The sequence below is a fragment of the Terrapene carolina genome, unplaced genomic scaffold (genome assembly GCF_002925995.2).
Source record: "Terrapene carolina triunguis isolate 2854851 unplaced genomic scaffold, T_m_triunguis-2.0 Scaffold58, whole genome shotgun sequence".
Taxonomy (NCBI): domain Eukaryota; kingdom Metazoa; phylum Chordata; order Testudines; family Emydidae; genus Terrapene; species Terrapene triunguis.
Window position 1 is genome coordinate 86,337,391 of NW_020664409.1, and position 13,315 is coordinate 86,350,705.

Below are 13,315 nucleotides of genomic sequence, written 5' to 3' on the forward strand. Positions count from 1 at the left end.
TTATCAAGAGCAAAAAAGAAGTCACATCCTATGCACAAAATACTGAAGAGATCCTGGAGGAAAGAGGGAATGAATCTCTCTGATTTATATCCATACTAATGAGCCTTTCATATGCACCCAACTGTAAAATGGCTCACTTTCAGTAAAGATATTTACATACCAACATAACACTCAAACACAGAAAATGATTTAGCAGCTTCATTTGGTTCTCTGCAGACATTCCCATAAAGCTTACCATGGTAGAGATATCCTTTATTCATTATAACCTGGGGTACTTTATGATGGCTCAAGACACTCACCAACTCAGATATATCAGATTCAATATTCAGCCCCAGATTGGTCAAAGTGATCTCAAAGAGCCTTACAAAGGAGGCCAGCATCATTATCTCCACTTTACATATGGGAAAAGGGAGGCACAGACAGGTACAGTGACTTGCCAAGGTCACCGAGCAGGCCAGTGGCAGAGCTGGGAAGAGAACCTGGGTCTGTTTATTCCCAGTGCAGTGCTCTGTCCAGCAGGAAACACTGTCTCACACTTCAGGATATTTAATACACATAAGAAGCTATACAAGGAAAAATAAGCAACGTTCCATTTGAGTTAAGTACCCTCTGATACTGGAGACAGAAGATAAATGGGAAGCTGAATTACATATCTAATGGTCAGAAGGTAGGGAAGAAATTTGGCAGAATATCAGAGAGTCATTCAACATAAATAGAATTTACGGGAAACCAAAGACTCTACATAAATCTGTAGCTAACATCATGAATACTGGAGTCGCCACTAACCAGCAGCAAGCATGCCCCATGTAATTTTTCTTGCCACAAAACACAAAAATATTGGAACTATATGCAAAGGTCTTTTCACAGTACTGACTACAAAGATCTGCCCTCTGCAAATACACACTCACATATATATGCTGGAATTAGTAGATGAATTAAATCCTCTAGCAATATCAAAGAATGGATGTTGATGTCTCTAACAGTAGCCAAGCATGTTATGTCCTTATTTATCAAATGGAAACGTAACACCAAAAGGTGTTAATGGTACCAGCAAGCATGCTTTTGATATCTAGACTATCACAGACACCGTTAAAGTTAGTTAGGGAGACTAGATGTCCTGATTTTATAGGGGCAGTCCTGATTTTTAGATCTTTTTCTTATATAGGCTCCTATTACCCCTCACCCCCATCCCGATTTCTCACACTTGCTGTCTGGTCACCCTAAAGCTGATAGGCATGCAAAATGGAAAAAAGCAATTAAGATCCTTTATGGAGTAAGATAGGTGAAACAACAGAAGCCACTGGCCAAGGCACTGGGCTTCATGGGAACATCTGAGCAATAACTTTAGGGAAACAGGACTTTGTGTACATGCTTTGTAAAATAAACAGGACTGCACCAAAGAAATAATAGACACATACAATTATTTTCTCCTTCTACTGGAAACAACCTGGAAACTTTGGTGAAACCTATTGGGCAAAGGGGCAACACATCTCTAATGTATTCACAATGCTTTAAAAAATTGCTAAGTGTACCTGGAATACAGAAAATCAATGTACATACATAATAAAAAGGGAAAAATGCATTAAGGAATTAATTGTTCATCTCTTAATCACATTGATAGGCACTTAGTCATGCAAGTAGTTTTACTTAAATCACTAAGGTGTAAGGGTTGCACAATTGAAGTCTTGTGGATTCACCGTATGCAACTGTGATAACACTGTATAGGGTTGTGAAAGAGAATGTTTTTTTATAATCTTACTACAAAAAGCAGTATTATATACCGTTGTAAATAACATGTAAACTGATCTTGTGATCCTGAGTTGGACATTTCCTGGGATGGGAGTGGGGGTAGAGGGAAAATCAGGGGAGTTGGAATGTAAAAGAAAAATATATATATAAAAGCAAAAAACAGAATAGATACATACATGATTACATTCCTTTCTCCTGATGCTGGGATAACAACGGAGGTATTAATTCAGAGCTATGTGCCCACAGAAGGGAATAAAAATACTTTTTCCTCCTAGATGGATTACCTGGATCTTGGATCTGGCGATAGAGAATAAGTGGGCCAACTCATGTCCACTTACTCCCTCTCTAGAGCAAGTGGGCAAAGAGGGGCAAACAATGAGCAGAGCTCATGGCTCCACCCCATAACTGACTAACCCAAGTAGCTGAGCCGGGGATGAGGGGCGTGAGGAAGAAAAGACAGTAAATTTAAAGCTGATATAGCCCAGCTGCAAATTATTCTCCCCACGCCCCCAGAAACAAGGGGGAAGCAGAGAAGGAGCTGTGTCTCAGAGGTACCCCTCTGAATTACAGAGGCTCCTGTGGCTTCTCTTAGGATAGTGAATGTGCCACCCATTGCTCAGGGCTATGCTTAAAATTGTAATATAGACCTTAAGAAGCTTGTTCGTTGCATTATAATTGTCATTTATCTTTGTACTTTCCTTGGAAACAAAGCAATCAAATAAAATTAAAGACAAGTTGAACATATTTGATCATCCAATTAAATATATATAGCTATATAATTTAAATATAACCCCACCCTCCAACCATTCAGATACAATTAAACAGACTTATTTAATTCTTATTCCATTGCCTTAAAGTTTGCTTAAGCATTTGCCTACCATATAACCTGAGATTTTTAATAAGGATATTAACACTCAGCAAATCTAGTCAGATTGCAATGCATTCACTGCAGTGCATGAATTTTGTCTCCTTTCCCCTCTACAAGTAGTAATTGTATTTTTCACAAGTGAAATTCTAGTAGGGCTTATCCCCCATAACAAATTGTCACCCAACTATTGGTTAATGTGTGAGCATCAGGAGAAGCAGAATGCGATACACAATATTGCAGCTGTTCCTGCCAACCTTCTTTCTAAAAGTATCCATTCATGGTGGTGGATTTTTTTCCTCAAATGACTTAGTATGTAAACAAAATACTATAAGTAGAAATTATAAACTGTAAATAATTTTTGTTTTAATATATGAAAAGACCCTGAGAGATATGGCAAGACTTCTGCCACTTGGCTGACATCCCTTGTAGGAATGCTCAAAGATGTCAAAGCTTAGACCAGAGCTTCAGATAAATGACAAATGTACATAACATGTGAAACTGAAAAGTACTGATAATGCTGTTGGACTTGAAACTATATATTTAAATACTAAATCTTACATTAACATCAAGATTACAAATTAAGGCTCCAACCCTGCCGTGAGATGTGCTAGTGTGGACTCCTATGCCAGTGAGCAAGCAATGCAACTCTAAATGTGCTCAGGGGTCCATGCTAGCAGATGCTGACTCAAGATCTGGGTCTAAAATAATCAAAAATAAAGAAATACAAAAGTTAAGGTTCTAATAATGGAGCCAACATTTACATTTCGGTGCCTAAAGAGAGAGAGATAAATCTGTATTTAGGTACCTCAGTATTCATTTAAGAGTGATGATTCAGGTGTTCATATACCTGCTTTTTTAGGTACTTGAATTGAGTGGTTTCCTGGATTGGACCTTTATGCAGGTACACAGATTTAGACATAAATCCTTTACTTAGAAGAGTAGTTACACTGAAGTGAATAAATGTTTACAGGATCAGGGACTTGGATTCTAAAGTTAAAGCACCAAGGTTTAATTTGAAAAGTGGGCCCAATATTAGTAACTTGAGTATTTTCACATAACAACTTGTTTGTAGGATGAGGCTGATAGAGCAAACTACTGTAATTTGGAGAACTTCAGGTATTATGCTTGTGAGTGTGGGTATGTTTAAAGTCCATATTGCAGTATATATTTTACAATAAAGGGGAAAATGTGAGGAATGTTTGACTCCAACCACCCAAGTATTCCAGATCAACCACAGTTTGACTGTATCTACATTATCAAATCCCAATCCATGTTAGTTAAATTTCAGCCAGTACTGGTTGAGGTTGTTTGCACACCAGGTACATCAGCTCACATATTCCCACCAAGCCAGCCCCAGGACATCTTTAGCAAGCAGGAAGTAGGAGCTTTTTTTGTTTTGTTTTATTTTTGTCAAACACCACCTTCTAAGCAAACCAGCACCAGTTGGTTCATTCCTATCTCCTGTCAACTCCTTCGTGAAGCTAATCCTGAAGAATTGCTCAGCTCTTCATTAGAGTCCAGTAAAGTAAACTACTATTTTCTGGACAAAATAGTACATTTTCCCAAAAGAAACTTCAGATAAAGGAGAGCTTTGTTAAGCTTTAAAATGTCGTTATGTCCCTTGTACTCTACACCTCTCTAACAAAGGTCCTTAGGTCTTACTATACTTATCAGCCTTACATAATACTGAAAAAATATGGACATGCACATATGGATATGTGTGATACAGAAGAACAAATTTATTATTTTAACATAAGCGCCTTTATCATTGCCAAAGTCTGCAAACAGAATACAAATATGTATTTCAGTACAGAGTGAGACATCAGGACAGAGGGGCTCGTTACACTGAAAGAGAAATCACATATGTTTTGTTCGTTTGTTTTGAATGTAAAAAACAAATAACATTTTAATAGGGTAAAATACAAAAGCAGGCAATGAACACTTCTAGGGCTACTTAAATTTCTGTATTAGATTTCTACTGATTTATTTCAAATACAGAGACACAAATAAAACAAAATATTTTGAAGTTTACATTACTGATTCTGTGGATGAGCTAGTGTACATCAACCAATCCGACTGCTGAAGTCAGTGGGACTTTGCAGATGCACATAGGTTGGAGTTAGCTAATTCTAAATCAGACTCAGTGCTTAAGATTCATAGATTCATAGAATTTAAGGCCAAAATGAACCATTAGATCACCTAGTCTCACCTCCTGTATATTCCAGGACATTACATTTCACCAAATTACCCCTGCATTGAGCCCAGAATTTGTGTTTGGCTAAAGCATGTTCCAGAAAGGCATGCAGCTTTTATTTGAAGACATCAAAAATGGGGAATCCCCCACTTCCCATGGGATAGTTTGTTCCAATGGGTAATCACCCTCACTTGTTAAAGAATTGTGACACTTCTACTTTGAATTTATGTGACTTCAGTTTCCAGTAATTGGTTCTCGTTATGCCTTTTTCGGCTTGATTAAAGAGCCCTTTAGTACCTGGTATTTTCAACTTGTGAAGGTACAGCTACACTGCAATAAAGTCACCTCTCTAGCTTCTTTTTGATAAACTAAACAGATAGGAACTTCCTCTCTTTCATAAAAATAGACTCCAAATGTCCATGAACTAAACCCACATGCTAAAAGTTCATGAGTAAAATACAAGAGAGGATGGTTAAGAGCAATCAAACTATATTCAGAGAAGTAAGTAGCACGCTATCACCACAGACTTTTGAAAACACATGGTTTCATAACTGCACTTACCAACTACTTTGATGTCTGTGCACTATTGAGAGATTAGAGTATGGTTACTGAAGAGCTTTGTTTAGCATAAATCAATTTAAGGATCAATATTTCCCTGCCAAGAGTTAGATTCAGCCACAGTCCTTCGCCTGTGAAATCATTTATGCCAGTGCTAAATGAGTCTGAAACTGTGCTATTTGTTTGGTATCATTTTCAACCACTACACTGAGGTATGAGGTACCAGGCAATGGAGTATTGGGCCCTTGGAATAAAGTCAAGGTACTCACCACTTAGTTTAGGACTCGGTGTTCCCAAAGCTGGTCTAGGGTCTTTCACCAATATTTTTGATCCAGCTGTTGGAAAGAACAACAAAAAGATGGACAACAAGTAACCATCTGAAGACATTCAGTGGGACATGTGTTCTTAAATCACTTAGGCTTTTAAAATTCTATTAATTCCTTAGCACACAGTACCACCTTAAAGAGGCTGGGATGTACATTTATATCACCAAAGAGGGAAAAAAAACACATATACATCAGAGAATGTTCAGAGATCTTCAGTAGACAAACAGGATGTATTTGCACAATACAATTTAAAATTCAATATAGGGACTAATCAAATTCCTTGAATTAGTCAAATGGAATTATCTCCTTCCAACTTGAACCTGATTCATGCTAACTGTCTTTTACGTGATGGCACTGCCCAAAAGTTCTGGTTTTCTGGAATGAAGCGTTGAATCCAAAAATCTTGTATTGGAAACAGACCTTCTGTACAATGGACACATGGATCTTTATTACTGAGATTCCTTTTATATCTTTGATCTCCCTTAGACAGATGAAAAGGACTCAATTCTTTGTTCCTTTTAAGTCAATGATTCAGTCATTTTTGAAAAAAACTATTTTCATTTCCATCAGGAGGAACAAGAGAACATAGTGCTTTTCTTCTAACTACTTCCCCTGGTGGGAGGAACATGGCTTTTTCATCTTTCTCTCTGTAATAGGTAAAATCAGAAAGGTCCCTCAGGGTATGGTATATTTCATTCTAATAAGAGTTAATAATTTTGAAGACATTGCTCCTTTTTCTCATCTTCCTGTAATACTGAACAGCGAGAAGTGAGAAGCTTAGTTTTAACCACTTTTTGACCCATTAATTTGTTTTACAATTGCCAAGATTTGGAAAAAAAAGATCAATCAAATGTTCCAGGTGAAAGCAAAGAAGCAAGAAGATAAACTGTCAATGTTTCATCTCCTGCCTTTTAAAGGATATTGAAGTTGTTAGTAGACCTCTCTTACACCCTCTGACGAGGAGTGGCTTATTGCTTAGGGGCACAGATTCTGGTTTGCTGTGTAAACGGGGGTGCCGTTCTGATTTTTTAAGTTCAGGTACTCCACCCCCATTACCTTATTTTGTATAAAGCGTAGATAAAAGGAGCTGGGAGGACACAGAATCCTATCCCCCCAAACTGGAGAGAGGGCATGGCTGCTAGAAAGATTATGGCCTTTAATATCACCTGTATTCCTTTCTGCCACCTTATGCAGAGCTGTGGCTCAGTGGATCCACAGAATGTGTATCCCCAAGGACCATGCCCCTGCCAATACTAGAGACAACCATGCACTCCCACAGAGAAAGATGGCATTGAGCTTGTCTCTGTAGTGAACCCTAATTCTAACCCTAACCCAGCCCCAGCAGGAAGTAAAATTCTAACCCTAACCCAGCCCCAGCAGGAAGTAAAAACAACTACTGTTGTTTATTTTGAAAACAGCAGAAGAAATTTCTTGGAACAATTTCCAATTACCCTGAAGGGTCCTTAATTACAAAGAAAAGTATCAACACATTTCAAATATGGGTAGAGGTATTCAATTCAAACAGGCAGTACCCTGAAGTAAAACAATAGAAACACTGGAAAAGAAGAACACACCAAGGTTACAAGGAGGTTTTTTTCACACAAAGATAATATTTGTTTAACGCCACACTTTTTATCTGGAATACCTTGATAATATTTTCTATTAAGCTGTGTAATAGAGCTCAGTGAAAATTGGAATTTCCATCCTTTGGGAAACTGTGATATTTCAACAGATCAGGACAAAAAGTTGAAATATCAAAAACGTTCATGGAACAAAAAGTTCAGAATTTTTTAATTGTGACATGGCAAAATATTTCATTTTGGAATTTTTGACCAAAACAAAACATTTAAATAGTCTCAATTTGAAATGTTTAATTTCAATGTGTGGTACTGACCCAAATCATTTAGTTTTGAGTTTGTTCAATATTAAACTACTTTTCCCTGTGATGGCATATTGTCTCGTGGGAACTGCAATTTGGGTATCTAATGCCACCATTCTCCCCTATGGTCAGGCTCCCTGACCAGACTACATCTTCCATGATGCGTCCATAGCCATGTCACTTTCATGATGTGCTACACTGCTCGACTGGAGGGAAGACGCCACCTGAACAACACAAAAGGGATGTAATCTGGCTGCAACTGGCCAGCCCATGGAGCTGGTTCCTACGTTAATCCCCCTTGGTATAAGGAAGCAAGATAGGATGGTCAGATTTCACTATCGTACAGAATTTCTTTATTATGCTTTGTAAATATCAAAGAATTAAAGGGTTAGGTCTTCAGCTTCAATTGTTCTTCATGTTGTTCACTTAAATTCTGAATTTAAATGCAGGCTAAATTTTCATGTTCATTTCTCAACATGCCATCTTTTTCTTCTTATATGGAAAGCACATGCTCCCAAACATTGTCCTGTACAGTAAGTTTTATAATCCCAGAAAACCCAACATCAGCTCTGCATATCAGTGAGTTCTGCAGTTTTGGAAGGCACATACTTATGGTAATATTGACTGAAGTGAGAGTGGATCCTCTAGGCTTGCACATCTGGAGTTCTAATTGATATAACATGTACACAAGACTATTGTACAATCCATATGTCTTGTATATGGATATAGGGTACAATTTTCAAAACAGCCCAAGTGACTCAGGAGTCTGAATCCCATTTTCAAAAAGGACTTAGGGACCTAAGTCTTAATGAAAATCACTAGGATGTATGTGCTAAGTCAAGTGGGTCTTTTGAATACTTTACCCACAAATATATAATGCTATTATAAGAAATATAGAAAAAGACAAAGTAATATACAGATTTTAAAGACATGTATTTATATGATATATTGTTACTAAATAGCAAGTAAGGGAAAATTTAAAGTTTAATATTTGAAAGTCAGAGGGCGGGGTGGGGGAGCAGAAGGGGTTACCTTCACAAACTGGAACTTTTCCAGTCCATGTGCCATCAGATCTACAGACTCTGTGTTCTGATCCTCCTGCTAGGAAGAAGCCTGACTGACAGGTATAAATCAATGTATAGCCAAGTGAAGGAAGATCCATTCCAGCCACATTAGCGTGAACTGGAGTCTCTGGTTGTTTACAGCTGTGTGCTACAAAGAAACTGTACGTTACTTTTTAGTTGAAATAGTAAAAATATTTCAGAAAAAAACAACCTCAAACATTTTGACAGGTAGTTAATTAAACAAAATGTATTAGCAACAATTACTTATACGTATATGTTCTTTCTCATCTGAGAGCTCACTAAGCACTTCACAGTTTTATAAACTCTGGGCCCAATCCTGTAAGCAGATCTATGAGGTAAACCTTTAATTCTGTGGGACAGCCCACTGAGTTCGAGAGTCCACCTTTGCAGATTTTCTGGAAGGCCCAAACACCATATATATGTATTGATTGCCTTACACAGCAGTAACAGGCAACCACCCATTGTATGAATTGCAATAATTGCTTAATACCAAGCAGCAACTAAATAAGAGTTTAGAACAGGAAATGAAGAAAAATGGTTACTAACCTGTTCTGAAACAATTGTTCTTTGAAATATATTGCACGTGTCCTTTCCACTTCAGCTGTTTGCATGCCCTAGCCTCTGAGATTTTCCCTCAGTGGTACCAATCAGGGTAACACATTCACCCGCTGCTGCATAGTGCTACTGTGCAATGGTATGAAAGGCAGAGCCGTTCACACACCCCCTCTGCTTCTTTTTACTAGATAGATTCTGATATAGAGGCATAGGAGGGTGGGTTGTGAAATGGACTTGTGCAACACATCTCACAGAACAACAGTTACAAAACAGGTTAGTAACCATTTTTAATACTTTGCGTGATTGCATGTCATTCCTTTTCAGGAAACTTACAAACAGTTCAATCTGGAGATGGTAGAAGAGTCTGAATAATGACTGAAGGACTACCTGTCCTCCAGACTGTTGAGCGGTGGCATAATGAAAAGTAAAAGTATGTACTGAACACCAAGGGCTGGTCTACACTAACCCCCCAATTCGAACTAAGATACGCAACTTCAGCTACGTGAATAATGTAGCTGAAGTCGACGTACCTTAGTTCAAACTTACCGTGGTCCAGACGTGGCAGGCAGGCTCCCCCATCGACTCTGTGTACTCCTCTCGCCGAGCAGGAGTACCGGAGTCGATGGCGAGCACTTCTGGGTTCGATTTATCGCGTCCAGACAAGACGCGATAAATTGAACCCAGAAGTTCGATTGCTTGCCGCCGAACCAGCGGGTAAGTATAGACGTACCCCAAGTTACAGCTCTATAAATATCCAGAATAGGCTCTTGAGCTAGAAAGGCTGCAGACGCTATGTGTGATCTTGCTGAATGTGCTAGCACCCTGTTTGGTGGAGTTACATAGAATGGGAGACACTTCATCCTGTCTGCAATTTCCATTAACAGTTGGGAGGGAGACTGAAACAGTTTAATCCTATCCAAGTTAAAGTCTAATGCTCTCCTAGCATCCAATGCATGGAGTCTCTCCTCATCCTTATGAGCATGAGGCTTAGAGAAGAAAGTTGGTAAGTATATTGCCTGATTGATTTGGAAATGAGAAATCACTTTGGTGAGAAATTTGGATGAAAACGGAGATATATCTTTTCCATGTAGTGGGGCAAATACCAGGTCTCTCAATTCTCCTACCCTCTTTGCAGAGGTAATTGCTACCAAAAAAGCTAACTTAATTGACAGATGAAGTAACAAACTGGTAGACAGTGGTTCAAAGGGTGGACCCGTTAGTGTTGCTAACACCATAAGAATATAAGAACGGCCATACTGGGTCAGACCAAAGGTCCATCCAGCCAAGTATCCTGTCTACCGACAGTGGCCAATGCCAGGTGCCTCAGAGGGAGTGAACCTAACAGGTAATGATCAAGTGATCTCTCTCCTGCCATCCATCTCCACCCTCTGACAAACAGAGGCTATAGACACCATTCCTTACCCATCCAGGTTTAAGTACCAAGGAATAATGGGGTCATCTACTTGGGGAGATAACCAGTCCAGAGCCTTCAAAAAATGGAGTGAGTGACATGGGACTGGAGAAAAGGAAGCAACTACCAGTCGGAGGGTGGAAAGCAGAGATAGCTGCTAAGTGCACCCTGATGGAAACTTCAGATATAGCATGTGTTGTATTGGATCTTGGAGGGGAGAATTACCTTTTAGTTGATACCAGAGAGAGAATCTTTTACACTTCAAGTGGAAGTGTATCTAGTAAAAAGTTTTCTGCTGTTCAAGAGGGCATTTTGCACATCACTTGAACAGATCTCCTACTGAAGTGTTAACCATGGAGAATCCAGGCTACCAGGTGAAGGATCTCTGGGTAGAGATGAACGAGGTAACCGTGATTCTGAGAGATTGGATCCAGGTTGGTGATAGTGTCAATGAAGCCCTGGTAGACAGGGTCAGTAGCATGGAAAACCAATGCTGGTAAGGTCACGCCAGTGCAAGGAGTATTATGTGAGCATGGTCATATTTAATTTTTAACAACACCCTAGGTAGGAGTGGAACCAGAAGGTACAAATACATTAGATTGTCTTTCCAGGACAACAGGAAAGCATCCATCAGAGACCCTGAACTGTGACTTGCCCGTGAACAAAACTGATGACACTCCCTGTTTGGTCAGGTTGCCAATAGGTTTATCTGGGGAACACTCCAGACTTGAAAAATGTGTCTGATGGAGAGATCACTTGTGGTCACTGGTGAATGATCTGCTCAATCCATCTGCAAGAATGTTCGGGACACCCGGAAGATAGAGAGTTTGAGTTGGTGATGCAAAACTCCCAAAGGAATATTGCTTCTTGGCATAGAAGCAACAATCTGACCTCTCCGTGTCTATTCACCTAGGACATCACCACCCTGTTGTCCATAACAACTAGTAAACTCCTTCCTTTGATTTGGGTGAGGAAAGTGTAATAAGCCAGACAAATGGCTCTCGGCGCTCAACTCTTACATTTATATGGAGAGCTAAAAACTGGCCAGACTTGAGTTTGCAGAGTTCCCAGGTGGGCTCCCCAACCCAGGGAAAAAATGTCTGTAACCAGAGTTGAAGAAGATTGTGGGAGAGGAACTCCCACATATACATTGGATGGGACCATCCACCAGTTCAAAGAGGCTAAGACTTCTGTGGGCATCCAAACCACTATGTCTAGGGGATGATGCATCAGGGAGTACAACAAGCCCAGCAAGTTCTGCAGCTTTCTGAAATCTACTGGCATGCCCGGATGATTAGTTTACCTGCAGCATCCTCAGGTTCGGCTGATAGCAGCTCCCACTGGCCGCAGTTCGCTGTTCCAGGCCAATGGGGGCTGCGGGAAGCGGCGTGGGCTGAGGGATGTGCTGGCTGCCACTTCCCGCAGCCCCCATTGGCCTGGAACGGCGAACTGCGGCCAGTGGGAGCTGCGATCAGCCGAACCTGAGGATGCTGCAGGTAAACAAATTGTTCCGGCATGCCAGCAGATTTCCCTGATGGGCTGCGTGCCAAAGGTTGCCGATCCCTGGTCTAATGAGATGTCTAACATTGTCTGGAACCTGGTTTGTGCAAGGAACACCCTGCCTTCTTTAGAATCCAATATTGCTCCTATGAACTTTATTCTCTGAAGAAGTGAGAGGACTGACTTTCCCTTGTTGGTAAGCAATCCCAATATGCCAAAGGTGGATTGGATCTTCGCCACACTGGATATCACCTGGTTCTTGGATTGTCCTCTCGCCAACCAGTGGTCCATATACTCAAAGACTTGAATTCCTGATTTCCTCAAGAACATAGCCACCATTGCCATTCATTTTGTAAAATATGTGGAGCTGTGGACAGGCCAAATAGCAAGATTGCAAACTGATAGTGGGATTGGTTGACCATAAATCTGAGGAATTTCCTGTTGTTTTGATGTATTGCCACAGGGAAATATGCATCCTTTATTAGGGTAGTGTGCCAGTAGCCAGGATGCAGGGAGGGGATAATGGAAGTCAGAGTGCCCATGTGAAACTTTATTTGATGCATGTATTTGTTCAGCTAGTATGGGTCTGAGACCTCCTTTTACTTTTGGAATTAGGAAGTAACGAGAATATAATCTCTTCCCTCTGTGTAAAATAACTTCCTCTATAGATCCCAACAGGAGAAAAGATTCTACCTCCCAAATATCAGGGGGTAGCCGTGTTAGTCTGTATCTACAAAAACAACAAGGAGTCTGGTGGCACCTTAAAGACTAACAGATTTATTTGGGCATAAGCTTTCGTGGGTAAAAACCTCACTTCTTCGGATGCATAGAGTGAAAGTTACAGATGCAGGCATTATATACTGACGCATGGAGAGCAGGGAGTTACTTTGCAAGTGGAGAACCAGTGTTGACAGGGCCAATTCAATCAGGGTGGTTGTAGTCCACTCCCAATAATGGATGAGGAGGTGTCAATTCCAGGAGAGGAAAAGCTGCTTCTGTAATGAGCCAGCCACTCCCAGTCCCTATTCAAGCCCAGATTAATGGTGTTAAATTTGCAAATGAATTTTAGTTCTGCTGTTTCTCTTGGAAGTCTGTTTCTGAAGTTTTTTTGTTCAATGATAGTGACTTTTAAATCTGTAATAGAATGACCAGGGACATTGAAGTGTTCACTTACTGGCTTATGTATGTTA

At 40.0% G+C, this 13,315-nt stretch overlaps 1 protein-coding gene across 1 annotated transcript in view; it reads right to left on the minus strand.

Annotated features, from left to right (window-relative positions):
• The window catches only part of CSMD3 (CUB and Sushi multiple domains 3), a 1,099,171-nt gene that overhangs the window by 15,074 nt on the left and 1,070,782 nt on the right, over window positions 1-13,315 (minus strand). The window contains exons 66-67 of the mRNA XM_026659890.1: window positions 8,607-8,786; window positions 5,639-5,704 (exon numbers count right to left, since the gene is read on the minus strand). Coding sequence (XP_026515675.1) covers window positions 5,639-5,704; window positions 8,607-8,786 — 246 coding nt within the window. The remainder of the gene's footprint in view (window positions 1-5,638; window positions 5,705-8,606; window positions 8,787-13,315) is intronic.